This window comes from Microtus ochrogaster, chromosome 17 (genome assembly GCF_000317375.1).
Source record: "Microtus ochrogaster isolate Prairie Vole_2 chromosome 17, MicOch1.0, whole genome shotgun sequence".
Lineage (NCBI taxonomy): Eukaryota > Metazoa > Chordata > Mammalia > Rodentia > Cricetidae > Microtus > Microtus ochrogaster.
Genome location: NC_022019.1, coordinates 5,204,841 through 5,221,196, shown reverse-complemented (window position 1 = coordinate 5,221,196; position 16,356 = coordinate 5,204,841). Strand labels below are relative to the sequence as shown.

At 37.9% G+C, this 16,356-nt stretch overlaps 1 protein-coding gene across 1 annotated transcript in view; it reads right to left on the bottom strand.

Annotated features, from left to right (window-relative positions):
• Nup58 (nucleoporin 58) overlaps positions 1 to 16,356 on the bottom strand; it is a 35,060-nt gene that overhangs the window by 15,012 nt on the left and 3,692 nt on the right. Inside the window, exons 2-9 of the mRNA XM_005355409.3 lie at positions 16,136 to 16,272; positions 12,226 to 12,375; positions 11,284 to 11,421; positions 10,338 to 10,448; positions 7,196 to 7,220; positions 5,872 to 5,937; positions 4,994 to 5,168; positions 1,521 to 1,600 (exon numbers count right to left, since the gene is read on the bottom strand). Coding sequence (XP_005355466.1) covers positions 1,521 to 1,600; positions 4,994 to 5,168; positions 5,872 to 5,937; positions 7,196 to 7,220; positions 10,338 to 10,448; positions 11,284 to 11,421; positions 12,226 to 12,375; positions 16,136 to 16,272 — 882 coding nt within the window. The remainder of the gene's footprint in view (positions 1 to 1,520; positions 1,601 to 4,993; positions 5,169 to 5,871; positions 5,938 to 7,195; positions 7,221 to 10,337; positions 10,449 to 11,283; positions 11,422 to 12,225; positions 12,376 to 16,135; positions 16,273 to 16,356) is intronic.

Sequence of the window (16,356 nt, the reverse complement as noted above, 5' to 3'; positions counted from 1 at the left end):
GGGCTTTCAGTTTAGGATGAAGATATAATTCACAGATAGCACTGAAGCAACTCCCAAGCACTAACATTATTGATGTATCACTATTCCAATCATGGAGGACAAATTACACGAAGTGACTTCACAGTCTTTAGAAACAGCAAGGTCATCCAACACAAGCTAGAACTAAACTATGACAGACAGGCAGAGATTAAGGAAACTACAAATAAATGAAATATAACCCCACAACAGAAGCTTAGGTGGGGAGGAGGGGAATCAGTAAAATTCTAATAAGTTGTTTTAGTTACAAACGTTTTATAGCTGGGTAGTGGTGGTGCACACCTTTAATCCTAGCACTTGGGAGGTAAAGGCAGGTGGATCTCTAAATTTAGGCCAGCCTGGTCTACAGAGAGAGTTCCAGGACAACCAGTGCTACACACAGAAACCCTATCTCGGAAAGCACAAAAACCAAAATCAAACAAAAAAAATCATTTTATCAATGTCAGTTTTATAGTTCTACAATATGTTAATATTGGTGACAACGAAATAAGGAATTTATGCAAATTCTTTGTACTACTATTTTTATAAGTTCTCTGAAAGTGTAAAGTTTAAAATCAAAGTGTGGCTATCACTAAATTTTACAATAAAGTACTTAACAGCTTTTAGAATAATAAAGGACATTTGTTTTGTTTTGTTTTGTTTTTTTGGTAAGAAATGGGTAACAGATAGAAGGGCAGTTTAGTGATAAAGCACTTACTTGCCAGGAAAATGGGGGAGAGGAGAGGGAAAAAGAGGAAAGGGGGACAGGAAGAATGAAAGCTTTTGGCAACATGAACTCTGTTGTTGGTATGAAAAAGGCAAGATGAAATCATTACGGATGCATGTCATGTTAATCTGAGTAAGATCAGTATCACAGTTATTGCCTCAACTTGAGTAACTATAGCATAATATAAGCAATTATCCTTATTTTTTTTAGAAATTCACAGTTAAACCATTATGTTTGCAAATAAAGCAAGGTGTTGGGGGAGGGATATAAACATACAGAATATAAAAACAAAAAAAACAAGATAAATTTAGGAAGTAGGGAATTTGGATAAGGTACATAGGAAATTTCTGTTGTTGAAATTTTCTGCAATTCTAAAATAACTTTCTGAAGGAAAAGTAAAAAGTGGAAAAGTACAGGGGCAAGAATCACACGCGCACGCACACAGGCACACACACACCCACACACACTCTGACCAGCTTCTGTGAACTCCAAGGTCATGAAGACTAGAAGTAACAGACTGAAAGATGGGGTAGCACAGGACCAAGGTGAGCATGTGGACTACTTCATGCTGCTATTTTAGCAAAGACGGCTGGAAATTCAGATCTTACTTAGCCTTTCTTTGCAGTGAGCCAAAAATAAACTAGTCTCTTAGGATAATTAGGAGAAATCAAAATAAAGATTCAAGTTAAGCCTTCTCAAAAAAATTCTGTGTGTGATTATTGCTCTGCTTAAATGAAAAACTTTCATTAAAAAAAAAAAAAAAGACCCAATAACTTACTCAGCAGGAGCTGTATTTTCATGTTGAAGTCCAGGAGGTGTTTTCTGGGTTCTTAAAGCTATCTCAGCATTCTTTAACTCCTAACACAGCAGAGATTTTTTAAACACATATAGGAAATGAACAAAAAAGCATAGGTAAGAGTTAGGCTAGCATACAAACCATTTCTGGACTGAGATGTCAAACAATTGGATAGACATGCTTTAAAAACGGAAAAGAACAAGCTGCTATACATATTGCTGAAAACTCTTTCTAAAGAAGACAAATTAAACTTTCAATAAATTTTATTGAAATTCTTTTTGAAGAACTATGCATGAAATTCTGCAAACTGATAAAAATGAATTCATCCACAGTAAAAGAAGTATGGTACTGTTTTAGAGCCTCCAGGAGCAAATGTAGGAAAGGCAAACAGGCAGAACCAAGTAGAGGCCGGGCAGTACCAGCGGGGATTCCCATCCGGGTAGCCGACCGTAGCACAGCTGCTTCTCTTCTTAAATGAGGAAGTGGGTCTACACAGACTTCACTTGCCTGAGAGCTGAATCCTGGTCCTCTCCTCCTGCTCATTGTCATCTGAATACCTATCCCATGAGTCCTTAGGAGTGATACTCTGTTTTAACACTTTACACCTACACACTTGTCATTCCACTGCTTTCTTTTTTTCTTTGTCCTTTCCTTTTGCAAGGTGGTTTTTTGTTTGGTTAGTAGTTTTTCTACACAATATTTCCTTGTGTAACCCCAGCCCTGGCTGTCCTGGAATTCCCCTCTATAGACTAGGTTGGCCGGAAACGCTCAGATATCCACCTGTCTCTATCTCCCAAGTGCTGGGATTAAAGGCTTATGCCGCCACTACCCAGCTACTTACATCCTTTAACTTATTTTTTAACATAAGTACCTTAAATTTATGCTCCCAATAGTAACTTTTTTACCTTATTAAACTACCAAACTATTAAGTCTAACTGACTCTCTGTACCATTTTACTTTTTGATTTCCTTTTCTTTCTTTTATTTTTATTTTATTTTTTATTTATTTAAATTTTTTGTTTTTTTTTTTGTTTTTCGAGACAGGGTTTCTCTGTAGTTTTGAAGTCTGTCCTGGAACTCGCTCAGTAGACCAAGTGGCCTTGAACTCACAGAGTTCTACCTGTCTCCAAGTGGTGGGATTAAAGGCAAAGCTCTAAACACGTAACCCAGATGAGCTTCAACTCATAATTCCCCTGACTCAACCTCCTGCCTTTTTACCCATGGGCTCCTGCCACCACAGCATGGCTCTGGACAGGCACGGCAGCAATGAGCTGCCAGCAGGTCTTCACACCCATGTCACACTCCAGGCCATCGCCCCTTCTCTGTCCTGAACAAGCCCTTGCAACACTTAAAACCTTCGAGATTCAAACATATCATGAGACTCAAGGTAAAAGTGTCGATTTAAGCCCGTTGTGCCCTAACATATTATGTTTCGTTTATTTAAGTTTTGTTTGTTTGGATTTTGTTGTTGTTTTAGCAGAATTAGTTCTTTGGTCCCTAAAACCCAAAGTCCCTGGAAAATATAGATTTTTAAAACAGAGTTCACTGAATGCTATGACAACTAAACCCAACAACACAGCACCTAAAACCATCTGGCATCTCCTGCCATCAAGAGAACCTACTTCAACTCTTGAGTTACTCTGCCAAAAACAAGAATAAACAAAGTATTTATGAGTCTTTGTATCCATCAGATTTTGGCCTGTCACCCTTTACTGAACAATCCCTTTATTTCCTAGGAGGGCTCTCTTTGAAGATTCCAGTATATACTGAGGACCAGCTGAGACATCCAGCTTCATAGACTTAACCACCACTAGATTCTTGGATCTCTAGTAGGTAAACAGCCATTATTGGACAAGCTAGACCACAGTTTGTAAGTCATTCTAATAAATCTCCTTTCTTACTCTCTCTCTACATATATATTTATGGAACAAGTATACGGATGTGTGTGTGTGTCTGTGTCTATGTGTGTTCTATATTTCCTATAGAAAACCTTGGCTAATACAGGTGGCCTTAGTTTGCTACCTCCATTATTGGCTAATTAAAACTTTTTATAAACATATATAAACTCATGTATTTTACATACAATATTCAGTTTCATATGATTTTATGTTTAATCAATGCCTAAATATCCACTCTTCTAAAGCATAATTAACATTGTTTTTCCTTAAAAGTACCTAATGGTAAAGGAAACGTGACTAAGAAAAACACACAAAGGAATACTGCATTCATATTTAATGAAAAGACTAGGATATGGGAATCTGAGAACAGAAAACAAAGTTTTCCAATTCTTTTTAAACATTATAGTTTGTGTAGTCCTGGATGTCCTGGAACTCACTCTTGTAGACCAGGCTGGCCTTGAACTCAGAGATCTGCCTGCCCCTGTCTTCCAGGTGCTGGGATTAAAGGCGTGCGCGTCCACTGTCCAGCAAATATCATAGTTTAAAACAACTATTCTAATGACATGACTTAAAAGATTACAAAGTATTCCTTAATAAATGACTTAATGAGATACTACATAATCCATGTGAAAATTCTATCACTTCACTTCTGAAGAGCACAGCATTGATAAGTCTACAGTAAAAAGTCATCACACGGGGGCTGGAGAGATGGCTCAGAGGTTAAGAGCATTGCCTGCTCTTCCAAAGGTCCTGAGTTCAATTCCCAGCAACCACATGGTGGCTCACAACCATCTGTAATGGGGTCTGGTGCCCTCTTCTAGCCTGCAGGCATACACACAGAATATTGTATACATAATAAATAAATAAATATTTAAAAAAGAAAAAAAATCATCACATGAGACTTACCAAAACTCAGTCAAGACAATAGGAAAAGATGACTTTCTAATTACAATACTCAAAACACAAGTCAGTCATATATTATCAGTGTTCCTCCATGGTGTAGAGAAGAACCACTTAACTGTATTATCTATATGATGCCACAGGTGGAAAAATTCGGTAAGCTCAAGTGACAGATGACATTAGTCCCACTGATATTCTCAGGTGAGTTTAACCAAGACTAGCAGATAACCACCAGTTTTTAACCTAATAACTAACGAGAGAAAACACTTTCTGTCCAGTTATTTTCCTCCTTTGTCATATAACCTCAGCAAGAAGCTTCTTCTATGTGAGCTCATGGTTAAGGCTAAGACTAGCAGGGAATGCTCCTCAGCCTCTTAACAAAGTTCTTTGTGTACCTAATTGCATAAGGACAACAGTATCTACCCCAAATGGCTGTCATAAACACCTACACTAAAAAGAGTATAAGCTATTTAGGATATTGTTACACATACGTATCGAGCACATATATAACTTTAAATAGCAATTTAAAGTTTTATAAATGCTCTAGTTTTCTTATTAGTGTGTATACATCAAACTTTATACTTAAGTAAACTCTTATTTCGGGGTGAAAAAAAATCAAACCAAATGCACACAGTAATATGGCTGATGACTGGCATACCTGAGCTGTTTCCAACTTCAGTTTGTCAATATTGAGGGTATTCCTCTGCAGCCCACTGGCAGCCAGCGACAGAAGCTGTTTCAGAGCCTTGATGTCTTCCTGGACTTTAAGCATCGCTTTGGAAGACATTCGACTAATTTCTTCTTGGACTTGTTTTTGTTCTTTGACAAATTTCCTAAAAGAACAAAAGAACACAACAAGTGACAGGAATGGGGATGGGGCTAGAGCTGGGGAAGGGAGGAAGATGTATACACGTAGACAGCTCTGCCAGGAAGAGCAATATGCTATTCTCACAATCAGCCCACAACTAGCTCTAACTCCAGTCCAAGGTCCTCTCCCAGCAGACACCAGGCACACACACAATGTAGGCATACAGACAGGCAAAATACTCATACATGTAAAGTAAATCTCCAGAAGAATAGTTTAAGCAAAAAAAATAAATAAATAAAAATTAAAAGAAACCAAAATTTTTTAAAAAAATTTTTTTTTCCTAGAGAAAAAGAAGTACACTTAAAATATGTTGGTCAAAATCTAATGTTCGAAACTACAATTCACACTTTTTAACAGCGTGATACTTAAGAGTTATAATCCTTACTTTTCCGCTTAAATTTTTTTCAGCATTATTTGTGTGTGTGCCTGCTAATTTTTACAAGCTTGACACAAACTAGAGACACTTATAAAGAGAAGAGGAACCTCAATTAAGGAATTGCCTCCATTGGATTGTCCTGTGGACAAGTCTGTTGGGTTGCTCTCTCTCTCTCTCTCTCTAATTAATGTGGGAAGACCCAGTCCACAAAATATTTAACACAAAGATGCTTTCCCTAAAATGTACCCAAGAATTTTCCAGTTTTATTTATCTATTTACACTTGGTACTTACTGGAGATTTTCAACATCCTGACAGATGACAGGAGGCAGATTCTCGTCTTTCAGTGCTTTACTATCCCTAAGAAAGAGTCACACCTACATTAATGCCATCTACAAATGCATCACTACTATGCAGATTCTAAGAACTGACAAAGAGTTGTATTTTTCTATATTAAGAAATGAAAATATAACAATGTTCTCTACTAATATTTTCTTTGATTTCAAAGTCTTTACAAAGAAAATAATTTTGCTGACTTGTAAATAATTTTACTAATTTATCTGACACCAACATTTGTTACTAAAGACTGGTGTCCATCATAAATATCCTTACAAATATTTAAATAAATGTCTGAAAAAATCAGAAAATACTAGACTGAATGAAATGTTGAACTATGTTTCTACTTATTCAAAGATTCTATGATTGATGAATATCAATTAAAAATCAATCAAATTAAAAAAACCAGAAAGATATTAATTAAAGAAAACCTACAGCATTTTTCACAAGGTACTCAACATAGTTTAGTACTTTAAAACCTTCTCTGAAATGGGAAAATACAGCCTACTTACTTAATTACAAATAACAAAGAGAATAAAGGTTGGCACACTCTAAGAAAGTCATTTTACAATGCTGGCTAGAACCCCCAATCTCTCTCAGGTGCTTCATTCAAAACTTTTAAAGCTTTGAATTTGAGGTTAGAGATAGATGTTCAACTTGTTAATCTATACAAATACCCAAAATCTGAAACACTTCTGGTGTCATGGATACTCGACCTTAACAGGTTAGAGCAATGCATGTTTCTGAGAAGTGGACCTGACATGTCCTCACAATGACTGACAGAACACAAGCTGGGTGGGTAATTGGCAATAAAGAGATTCAGTGACTGGAGAGTAAAGCAGTGATCATATTCCAGACATGCACATAATGCATATGGAAGACATGATCTTGGCTGAAGACACGAGGGAGTAAAATGGTACTGGCATAGTAATTTGTGGGTGGAAAACCAATAGTGTAAGAGCTGCAGGAATAACTCGGTAGTGCAGCCCACACTTAGCAAGCACAAAGCCCTGGGCTCAATACTCAATACTGAGAAGGCTAAAGCTAAAGTATTTGTATTATTTGGGAAATGTCAACTACCTTTTCCAAAAAAAGAAAAACGGCTTTATATTTCCTCAAAGATCTGACATTTCAGGTTTTCCCAAACATATATTTATCATTTTTGGTAGACACTAATTTTTGCCTTCTAAATGCATACTTTGTAACAATTTACTTCTTTCTATACAATCTGCCAACAATTAAAATGTAATTAAAATATTTTAAAGTCAAATTTTAAACTTACTCTGGCCTTGTTCCTGTTTTATCACCTAGATAAAAATGTAAAAATAGGTCATTTAACAATACATTAACACATTCCAAGTTCTAAATGGACAAAAATTAAATAAAATACAAACACACGTATTTTAACATCATGCAATGTGATTTTCCCTGTCCTAAACTCGGAAGAAGAATACAGCATGATGATGGTGATCTGACACCAAGCAAACACATTACAGAGCTCAGCTGCTTCCACTTCCCTCAAGAAGAAACTTTTCAAAAAAGTTTCCTGAATTGACAGTTTTTAATGTCTCTGTCCATCAATTTAACTCTAGACACTTAAATACCACCATCCCCAGTATCGATGCTCTAAAGCCTCCAACCTAAAACAATTCAATAAAACATTCTGTCAATCCTTGAAGACAGCTAACTGTGTCCATGTACATTTCCATCTGCCCAAACACAGAACGCATCTCACTCTCAGCAACGGGCATCATTCTTAAATGCCAATCTACCTTTCTCTTACAGCAGTAATGAGGGAAACACTTTTTCAAATGTTCTTTATATAAATAAGCTTCCTACATTTGTGAACTGCTCACGCCTGTGATCCATACATTACTGTCAAGCTATTCAATATTAAGCGTATTTTTGATTCAGACATATCACATTTCATTCATCTGTTTCTAAAATTGGATCTATAAGACACATATTGATTTCAGGGATGTTAAAATATGAGAACACATGCAAAAATCAAGTCCTCTACTTTGTAATGTCACTTATCTTTACATACAGATGAGTTCTGACTTAGCTCTTCCATATGACTACTCATGTTTATTTTCCCATGAGAATATGGATTAGGTCATCATTATCATTCACAGCTCAACGTTTCTGAATTTGGAACCTTCCTTTTCTATAAATGATGTATAAGATTTGATGAGACAAGATAATAAAAATAAGAATTTAATTTTTTTTTAACCCAAATAGCACATTTTCTTAAAACTGATGTACTATAGTGGTCTGAATTGAGATGTCCTCCATCAACTAGGGAATTTGAATACTTGGATCCCAGTTTGTGGGGCTTTTTGAGTAGCATTAGGATATGTGGCCTTGCTGGAGAGGTGTGTCACCAGGGGCAGGCTCAGCTTTCAAAAGCCAAACGCCATTCCCAGTTTGTTCTCCCCACTTCCTGTTTGCTGTTCCTGATGTGGGCTCTCAAGTGCTGTTCCAGCTGCCTGCCACCGACCATCTCTGCTCTGTTACATACACTATTACCCCTCTGGAGCTGTAGACCAAATAAACTCTTCTGGATGCTGCCTTGGTCAGTGTTATAGCACAGCAATAGAATAGTAATTCATCATGTGCTGCTTCTTTGATACTTTACTTTTGCGCTATAATTCTCTACATACAACATGTAAAAAGGGCTACATTATCATAGGCCCTATCCGTCCACCCACTTTGCCTCAGTAAATATACTTACAAACATTCCTATCCTACTCTTGCAGTCTTTGGCTTGCTACTTTTCACGCAGCCAAATGTTCTTCATCCTTCTACCCTCCACTCCCCCCTTCTATTTTCCACACACATATATCACTAAACTTGCTTTATTTCCTCACTCCCCGTCTCTCGTCCCAGTGGACCCTTTCTTCCCCTCTAACACTTCCCACTCCTGCTTCCATGGCATCCACATCTGAGTATTTGTTGCTCCTGTTCCCCGTTCCTTTAGACCTTAGTCCTCTTCTCCTTTCATGACCACCCCCCCACACGAGAGGGGAAGCAGGAGGGAATCAAGGGATATCTGGGTTATCTGTTTAACATGATCTCCAGGATTACCTAATTCTGCTCTAGTATCATCATTTCCTTCTTCTTTACAACTGAACCCAACTGCACTGTGAATATGCCACCTTTTCTTTTTGTCCATTCATCTGCTGATATCTAGGTTGGTTTCATCTCTTAACTAAAATGAACAGTAAGAAATATTCTGAAATCTTAAAACAAATCATCAAAACCCTCCTAATTACAAAACTCAATGGGGTATAAAAAGTCATTAATAACTTCTGACATTTGATGCCTGTGCCTATATTGTCCTCTGTTAATTCTTCAGAAGTGCAAAGTCTTACTCAATGTTGCCTCTTCTTTATTTCCTACTATTCTTCCTCCATTTGGCTAAATCCCATCGATATAAGTCCAGAGCTAACTGCTATAGCTACTAGACAAAAAGAGACACCTTGGGCTGGAGACACAATCAATGGTATCTTAGTTAGGCTTCTACTGTTACGATAAAAAAAAAAAAACAACCAAAATCAACAATGGGGGAAACGGTTCATTTTGGAGATCCCAGGACCACCACCAGCCCAGTGCACAGTAAGCTGGGCCCTCCTGTATCAACCAACAATCAAGAAAATGCCTAGCAGACTTGCCCATGGCCAATCTAAGGGGGTCATTTTCTCAACTGACAAAACTAACCAGCACAAGTGGACTACGATCACATACTGCTCTCACACAGAACCCCAGTTAGGTTACTAGAGCCCGTGCCAGTGGTTCCAGCTCCAGGGGATCTGATTCTTTTTCTAAACTCTGTGAGCCTTTACATCTTCCAATACACACACATATACACATAACAAAGAAAGGGGGAAAACATCCTGTGATTTAACAAACTACTCCTAACAGACAATCCCAACGAAGGGAAAGGGAAGGTGGCACACGTGACCATGGGGACTTATTTTCACATCGTCTTTGTTCTACTCCAGCGCAGACACAGGATGAAAGTAGGACAATGGGGAGGGATCAGGAAAGAAAGGAAATAAAGATATACATTTCTCTTACTCCTCTCTTCAGAGTTTAAAAAAAAAAATCAACTAAAATTGCTGACATAAGTATTTCCAATGTTAGCTGAGTCAGAGTAGATTACAAAACACACTGATCATGATCTTGATTTATAAATAAGCACCGACATTCACATTACTGTAGCTATGTAAGACATATACACATGCAAATTTAAACTATTCACAAAAGCCAGTACTTTATGCTCAAATCTGTGAAATATGGATGATAATATAAACAAATTTAAAGGTACTAATGGCTATATAGCTAGTGATCTTTCAGGCAGGAAACTGAGGAAGCGTCTTCACAGTGCTATCATTACAGGAAACTGGAGTAACATCACTCACTCTTTTTATCTGAGGAGGTGCTAAAATCTATACCACCAAGGCCTTCATTGCCTGCAGTTGAAACAGGTGCCGTCGTTCCCAAAGATAAGCTTAAAGCATTCTGTCCGAGGCCTGTAAATGAACCAAATACCATTTATCAACTTTCCTGACTTTAAAAGAATCCCCTGTTACTGACCAAAGACTCAATATTTTAAGATACAAATTTTCTTACTATCTGTTTTAGGAAGATAACATGAAACAACTCTGTAGCAAAGGATTTGGGTAAATATTGATAATCTCGTTGGATTTAACAATATATTTAGTTTGGAAGTTGGGGATCTTTCATTATCAAAGGGCCCAACTATATCTAATTTGATATAGGTAATTTTTATTTAACTTTTTCTACAAAATTTGTTTCCCATGATATATTTTCAGGTTTTTGTAATTTAATATAAACCTTTTCTAATTCATGAACCATTAACCAGAAACTCCTGAAATTACATTCCTATGTGAAATAATTACATAATGTCTTCAAGTAACAGGAAAGCTTTACTTACTCTCAAAAACGCCCTCTCTAGACTTCCTGAAAGAAAACCACGCTTAAAAGTCAGGCTTACCTGACTATACCACATGAAGTGAGGGATGTAAGCCTTTCTTATAACTCCAACTAAGCAAATTTCACCACTGAGCCACATCCCCTGCCCAAGACTTAGTTGACATTCATTTAAAAGACAAATTTCTGTGGAAGCTTCCTAAATATTTCCTTAAACAGGCTCACTGGGGACAAAGGACAACTATTCTAAAACATGGCTAAGATGTTCCCTTACATGGGAAAACCATTATTTTGGTTTTCATACTTAAGGAAAAATAGATTATCTTTAAAAAGTGTTCTTTTTAACAAGCTAAAATAAAGTAAATTTAAATACAAGTATTCACTATTCTGGAAAAAAAAAATACAATCAATTACCCGATGTTGCTGTGTTTGCACTCTGGAAAAGTGAGCCTCCCAAACCAGCTAAGGCTCCCCCTAAAGAAAGCCCTGTTGATGCTGTTGTAGTTGTGGCTGGTGTTGTTCCCAAGTTATTTAGAGTAAATCCTGTGGATGCTGAGAATAAAAGAGAGAGAGAAGAATAAGCCTTCACATAGAAATCGCACTTAACACCACAGAAAAACAGTACATTCTCAAAAACAGAATCTCATTGACACAGCTGAATCTTTGGGGAAACCACTTGCTCAAGAAAGCTTTAGAAATACTCAGAATAAAGAGGAATGGTAGCTTCCAGGCAGAACCCTGCCCTCTGTCCCTTCACTCAACAAAATAGCTTTGGGCACTATTACAATGGATCCAGTAACTGATTCTAAACAGCAATAGTTTATAATCCCAGCCTTTAAAAGCAAATGAATCCTGAGCCAGGTGAGTTTCCGAATGTCTTTTTACTTGCTGCTATAAACAATCCCGTGAAAGCAAAGATAAAAACATCTCTGCATTTCACCCCTCTGATCCTCTTTACTCTGAGTAGAGGCCATATGTTAAGATGGCCACTACTGCTTTAATGGCAGTCGTGCTACTTAAGTCCACATAAAGTCTTATTATATAGGCAAACCTTGCCTTGAACTCCACATCCTACTGAAGCATCCTCCCAAATCATTAGGTGTGCACCACTAAACCTGGTTCTAAAAAGCCAATAGTTCAGTAAGACAAAATTGCTAACTAATTCAATTAGAAAATTTCCAAAGAATGCTTGTTTTTAAATTTTTTTATGCTTGTACAATGAACACTTTACCCATTGAACCATCTCCCCTGCCTGATATTATGTTTAATATAAATAATGGTTACTGATGTTCTCTAACTGGATAAAATTTTAATGTAATTTTCTTCTAATTCAACTTTCTTCCCATTCTGTCTCACCTGCTGGAGTGGATGTCAGAGCAGATGAAAGAGTGAGCCCACTCGCTGAGGTAGAAGTGCCAGGCAGGGTAAATGGTGTGGCAGATGCTGCAGGTTTACTAAATCCTAAACTGAAGCCTGTTGTAGATGCAGATGTAGTAGCTGGTGTTCCTGTTCAAAAAAAAAAAAAAACTCATTTTACCTCAACCATATAGATATTAGGCTGGTTTTAATTAATATCCTTATGTCTGTGATCCTTTTCTCTATCATAAATAGGATAAAAGGATTTTAGGTATGAAACAAAAGACTTAAGTTGGGTAATCATGCTGAATATAAAAAAAGATGGTCCTTTGGAAAAGAAATGCAAGATGGGTGTGGTGGCACACACCTTTGGTCCCAACACTCTGAAGGTAGAGGCAGACAGATCTCTTGTGAGTTCTAGACCAGCCTGGTCTACAGAGTGGGTTCCAGGATAGCCTGAGAGACAAAGTGAGACCCTATCTAAAAAAAAAACAAAAACAAAGAAAAAGAGACACTCACCTATAATAGCACTTATCCCCTTCACTCTCCTTGCTCTCTCAGACTACACAAGCACCATTCTATACTCCTGGAAATTCTCTTCTTCCTGGACCCCACTTCTGTCAACACCAAGCTTCTGCCTTTCCCGTCTGTGCCTCTAGATCTCCTTCCTCCACTCAGGCCTTAGTACGCCCAGGTTCTGTTGCTGCTTCCTCCGCTGCTCTCTCCACTTCATCATTCCAACTACAGGGACATGAATCTAGCCCTAACCACCACCAGCTTCTTTTTTTGACTGGCAGGATCTCACTAAGTAGCCTATGCTAGCCTTGAATTCGCAAAGCTGCTGGTTTACCCTCCCTATGAGTCTAAATCTGTCTACCTGAATCCCCACTGGTTGCTGGACCTTAATGTCCCTTTGACTCATGCATTTCACCACAACAAAACCTTACTAAGTTCCTCACCTCAATTAATTCAATCACTCAAGGCAGAAATCTTGATACTTTTTCCTACTTGCGCACTGCTTTAATTCCAAATCTTATTAATAATTCTATTTCAAAAATATTGCTGGATTACTGGCACCTGCCATCTCTAACAAAAACCTCTTAACCTGTCAGTCTCTTCCAATCTCTCATCTACTCTTAGTATTTTCTCAGTCACTTTAACAGCATCTTGGTGTTGGCATTAACTTTCCTTTAGGAGACATGAGCTAGTATTTATTCATCCCATATGAAAACAAACAAACAAAAGAAATCATTGGTCAACAATGAGTTTAGTTGGGGAGACCCAAAGAAGCATGAGTGATTGATGGCTTAGCTATAAGAGCATGGGCAACTACAACACTGGAAAAACAGTTTCTCTGCCTACAGCATTTACAAACTGTTTATATACTCTTAGGACCTGAGGCCTGCCTTTGCAAGCAACCCAGTGTAAGTGAGCCTCCCCTCCCAAAGAGGGAATGTTAGTGAGTCCAATCTTATGAGCCCAGATGGTTGACCACAATTAACCTCATTTTGAAACAGCAAAAGCTAAGAGGACAGTGCTCTACAACATCTGGTAACTCTGTCCACCTTAAAGATCCCATGAGCTCTCAAGCATGTCTAAGTCTAGAGCCCGGCAAAACACTGCTCATTCTTCTGTGGTCTTAACCAGATCTTCACATATCAATTATTCCTTCCACTTCCACCTCTGAATCCTAAGCTCCAAGAACAGTATTTTTTACATTCCCTTAGATTGTTTTATGATTTCGACTTTGTGTAAAATATTTCCCACTCCAGATAAGCCTTCTCTCCTCTGTCTTCCACACTGCCATCCCTGTCCTTTAGTACTGTATCAGACACAAGAACATGTTCCTCCATATCAGAGCTCATAAATGCCTCGTCCCTGCACTAGTTGACACAATCATCTTCTTAGTATCAAGTTCGCCACTGTAAATTCAAGTTACTACTGAATGTCCAAGGCATAATGTATATGCAGGCTACACAGTTCAGAAGCACTAACTGCTCAAATCATATTAAATGAAAAAATGCAACCCATATTTGAGCTTCTCCTGGAGTTACTGAGAAGTCAGGAGCCAGGCTGCTGGGTAGCCCTCAGGACAACTGGGAGCTCATTACCAGGCACAGTGCTTTACAATTATGTGAGGATGAGCTGTACAAGAACAAGGTCTGCTGTTTGCCCTCACAGCCAATGCTGTCAAAACTATTAGTTAGTTAACTGGCAAACAGTTGGAAAGTCTGCCAACGATGACCTTAATCTTACACAAGACTTTTAACACACACGCAATATACCTCTCTCTCGAGACAATCCTGCTAGCTATCCCAGGCTGGCCTAGGAGTCACTGAATAGCCCACACTGGTATTCAACCTGTGATCTTCCTGAGTGTTTGGACTACAGACATATACCACACTGGTCTTTAACATCCCTTCACTCTTTCTATTTTGTGGCCACCCATTATCTGCTGCCACTCAGCCTGAAGACAGGCTGACACTCTAGTTGTTCACGTTCCCTTAAGCTTACCGCTAAGAAACTACCATGTCTTCAAGGGGGAAGAGAATCCAAAATTTTCATTAATGTATTTTTTTTCATTTTGACAGCAGCAAGAATTAGGCCTCCCACGCACACATGCAAATGAGCAAGTGCTCTTTCTCTGAGCTATGTCCCAAGTCCAATAACTCTATAATATTAGAGATAACAAAAAGCTTTGCTCCAAGATAGGATAGGACAATTAACAACGCAAAGCTTTTCAGAGATGCAACCAGGGCTTAATCCTAATCCTCTCCCCTAGTCTGGTACTTTTCCCACTAAAGTCATATACCTGGAAATGTAGTGTGACATAAATCTCCACATCAAAAGCCATGTATGCTTAAAATTCTTCTGTAACTGAAAAAGGCACGGTATACCAGCATTGGTTTTTTTTATATATACTCAAATACTGAAAAGGTTTTGAAAAACAATTATGTGGGATCCAAAAAAATTCTTTATAATTATTTTCCTTGCTCCTACTCTGAAATACTAGATGAGAGGAGAAAAGTTATTCAATTCATTAGAAAACCAGAGTTTGATCTCTTCTCAAAAACTCTTACCCAGAATTAATTTTATGGTTGTAGCTGTTATTCCCAGAAACAAACAGATAAAATCGAATGACCAATGACAATAGCTTCCTTCTAGACCCCACCTTCAGAAACTAACATGCTTCTAATAAGATTAATTATGTGTTTTCTAGCAACAAACACAAGCATTTCTTCTAGGGCAATGGTTCTGATAAAACAAGCTGTGTATAATTTGATTAAAAAGAGAATAAAACGTAAACAAGTATTAGTTATAACAAAGTTAAGGGCAGGTGTGGAGGGTATGGGGGGGTGCTATTCCGAGGGGAACCTTGGACTGAGAACTAGCTCATCATGATCACTCGTTGGTATTCCTGCTGTTATCTCATTTCCTGGGCTCCACACACTGAAGAGCCAACGAAAGGCAGCACTGAAACCAGGAGGTTCTGAAGATAGAAAATTAAAGGTAAATACGGAAACAGTACTATCTGAAGCATCTAGTACTAGAGCTCTGAAGTACTACAAACAAAAGCTGTCACTCAAATGTGTATCAGAAATTTTCAAGAATGACATTTTTCTGCTAAAACAACTGATTTAATAGCAAAAATTAGAACAAATAGGTAAAAGTGCCTTAAGCAATCTTTACTAAAGAAGAAAAATATACTGCATTATATAATCTACTACAAGAATCATCCTGATTCACACTTGCTACTTTCAAGTGCTTGTCTGGAGCTGCTCCTTCACCCAATCCTCCAAATCTTTCTTTCTTTTTAGAGCTCTACAATCAGTGACGGCCTCTTAAAGAGAGGTGGAAAGCAGGAAAGAAATACCTCATTTACCCCGAAGAACAAAACTATCCACCTTACCTGAACTTGTTCCTCCTAGAGTGAAACCAGGCTTAGCTCCGAAGAGTCCTGTTCCAAAACCACTGGTAGAAGCGGATGTAGACGCCGGGGTGGCAGAGCTCCCGAGAGTTCCAAAGTTGAGTCCCACAGAAGGTGTGCTTGTTTATAAAAAACAAAGCAAAACAAAAAGGCTATGAAGGCTAGTATTTACTTTGGAAAAAAAAAAAAAAAAAAAAAAAAAA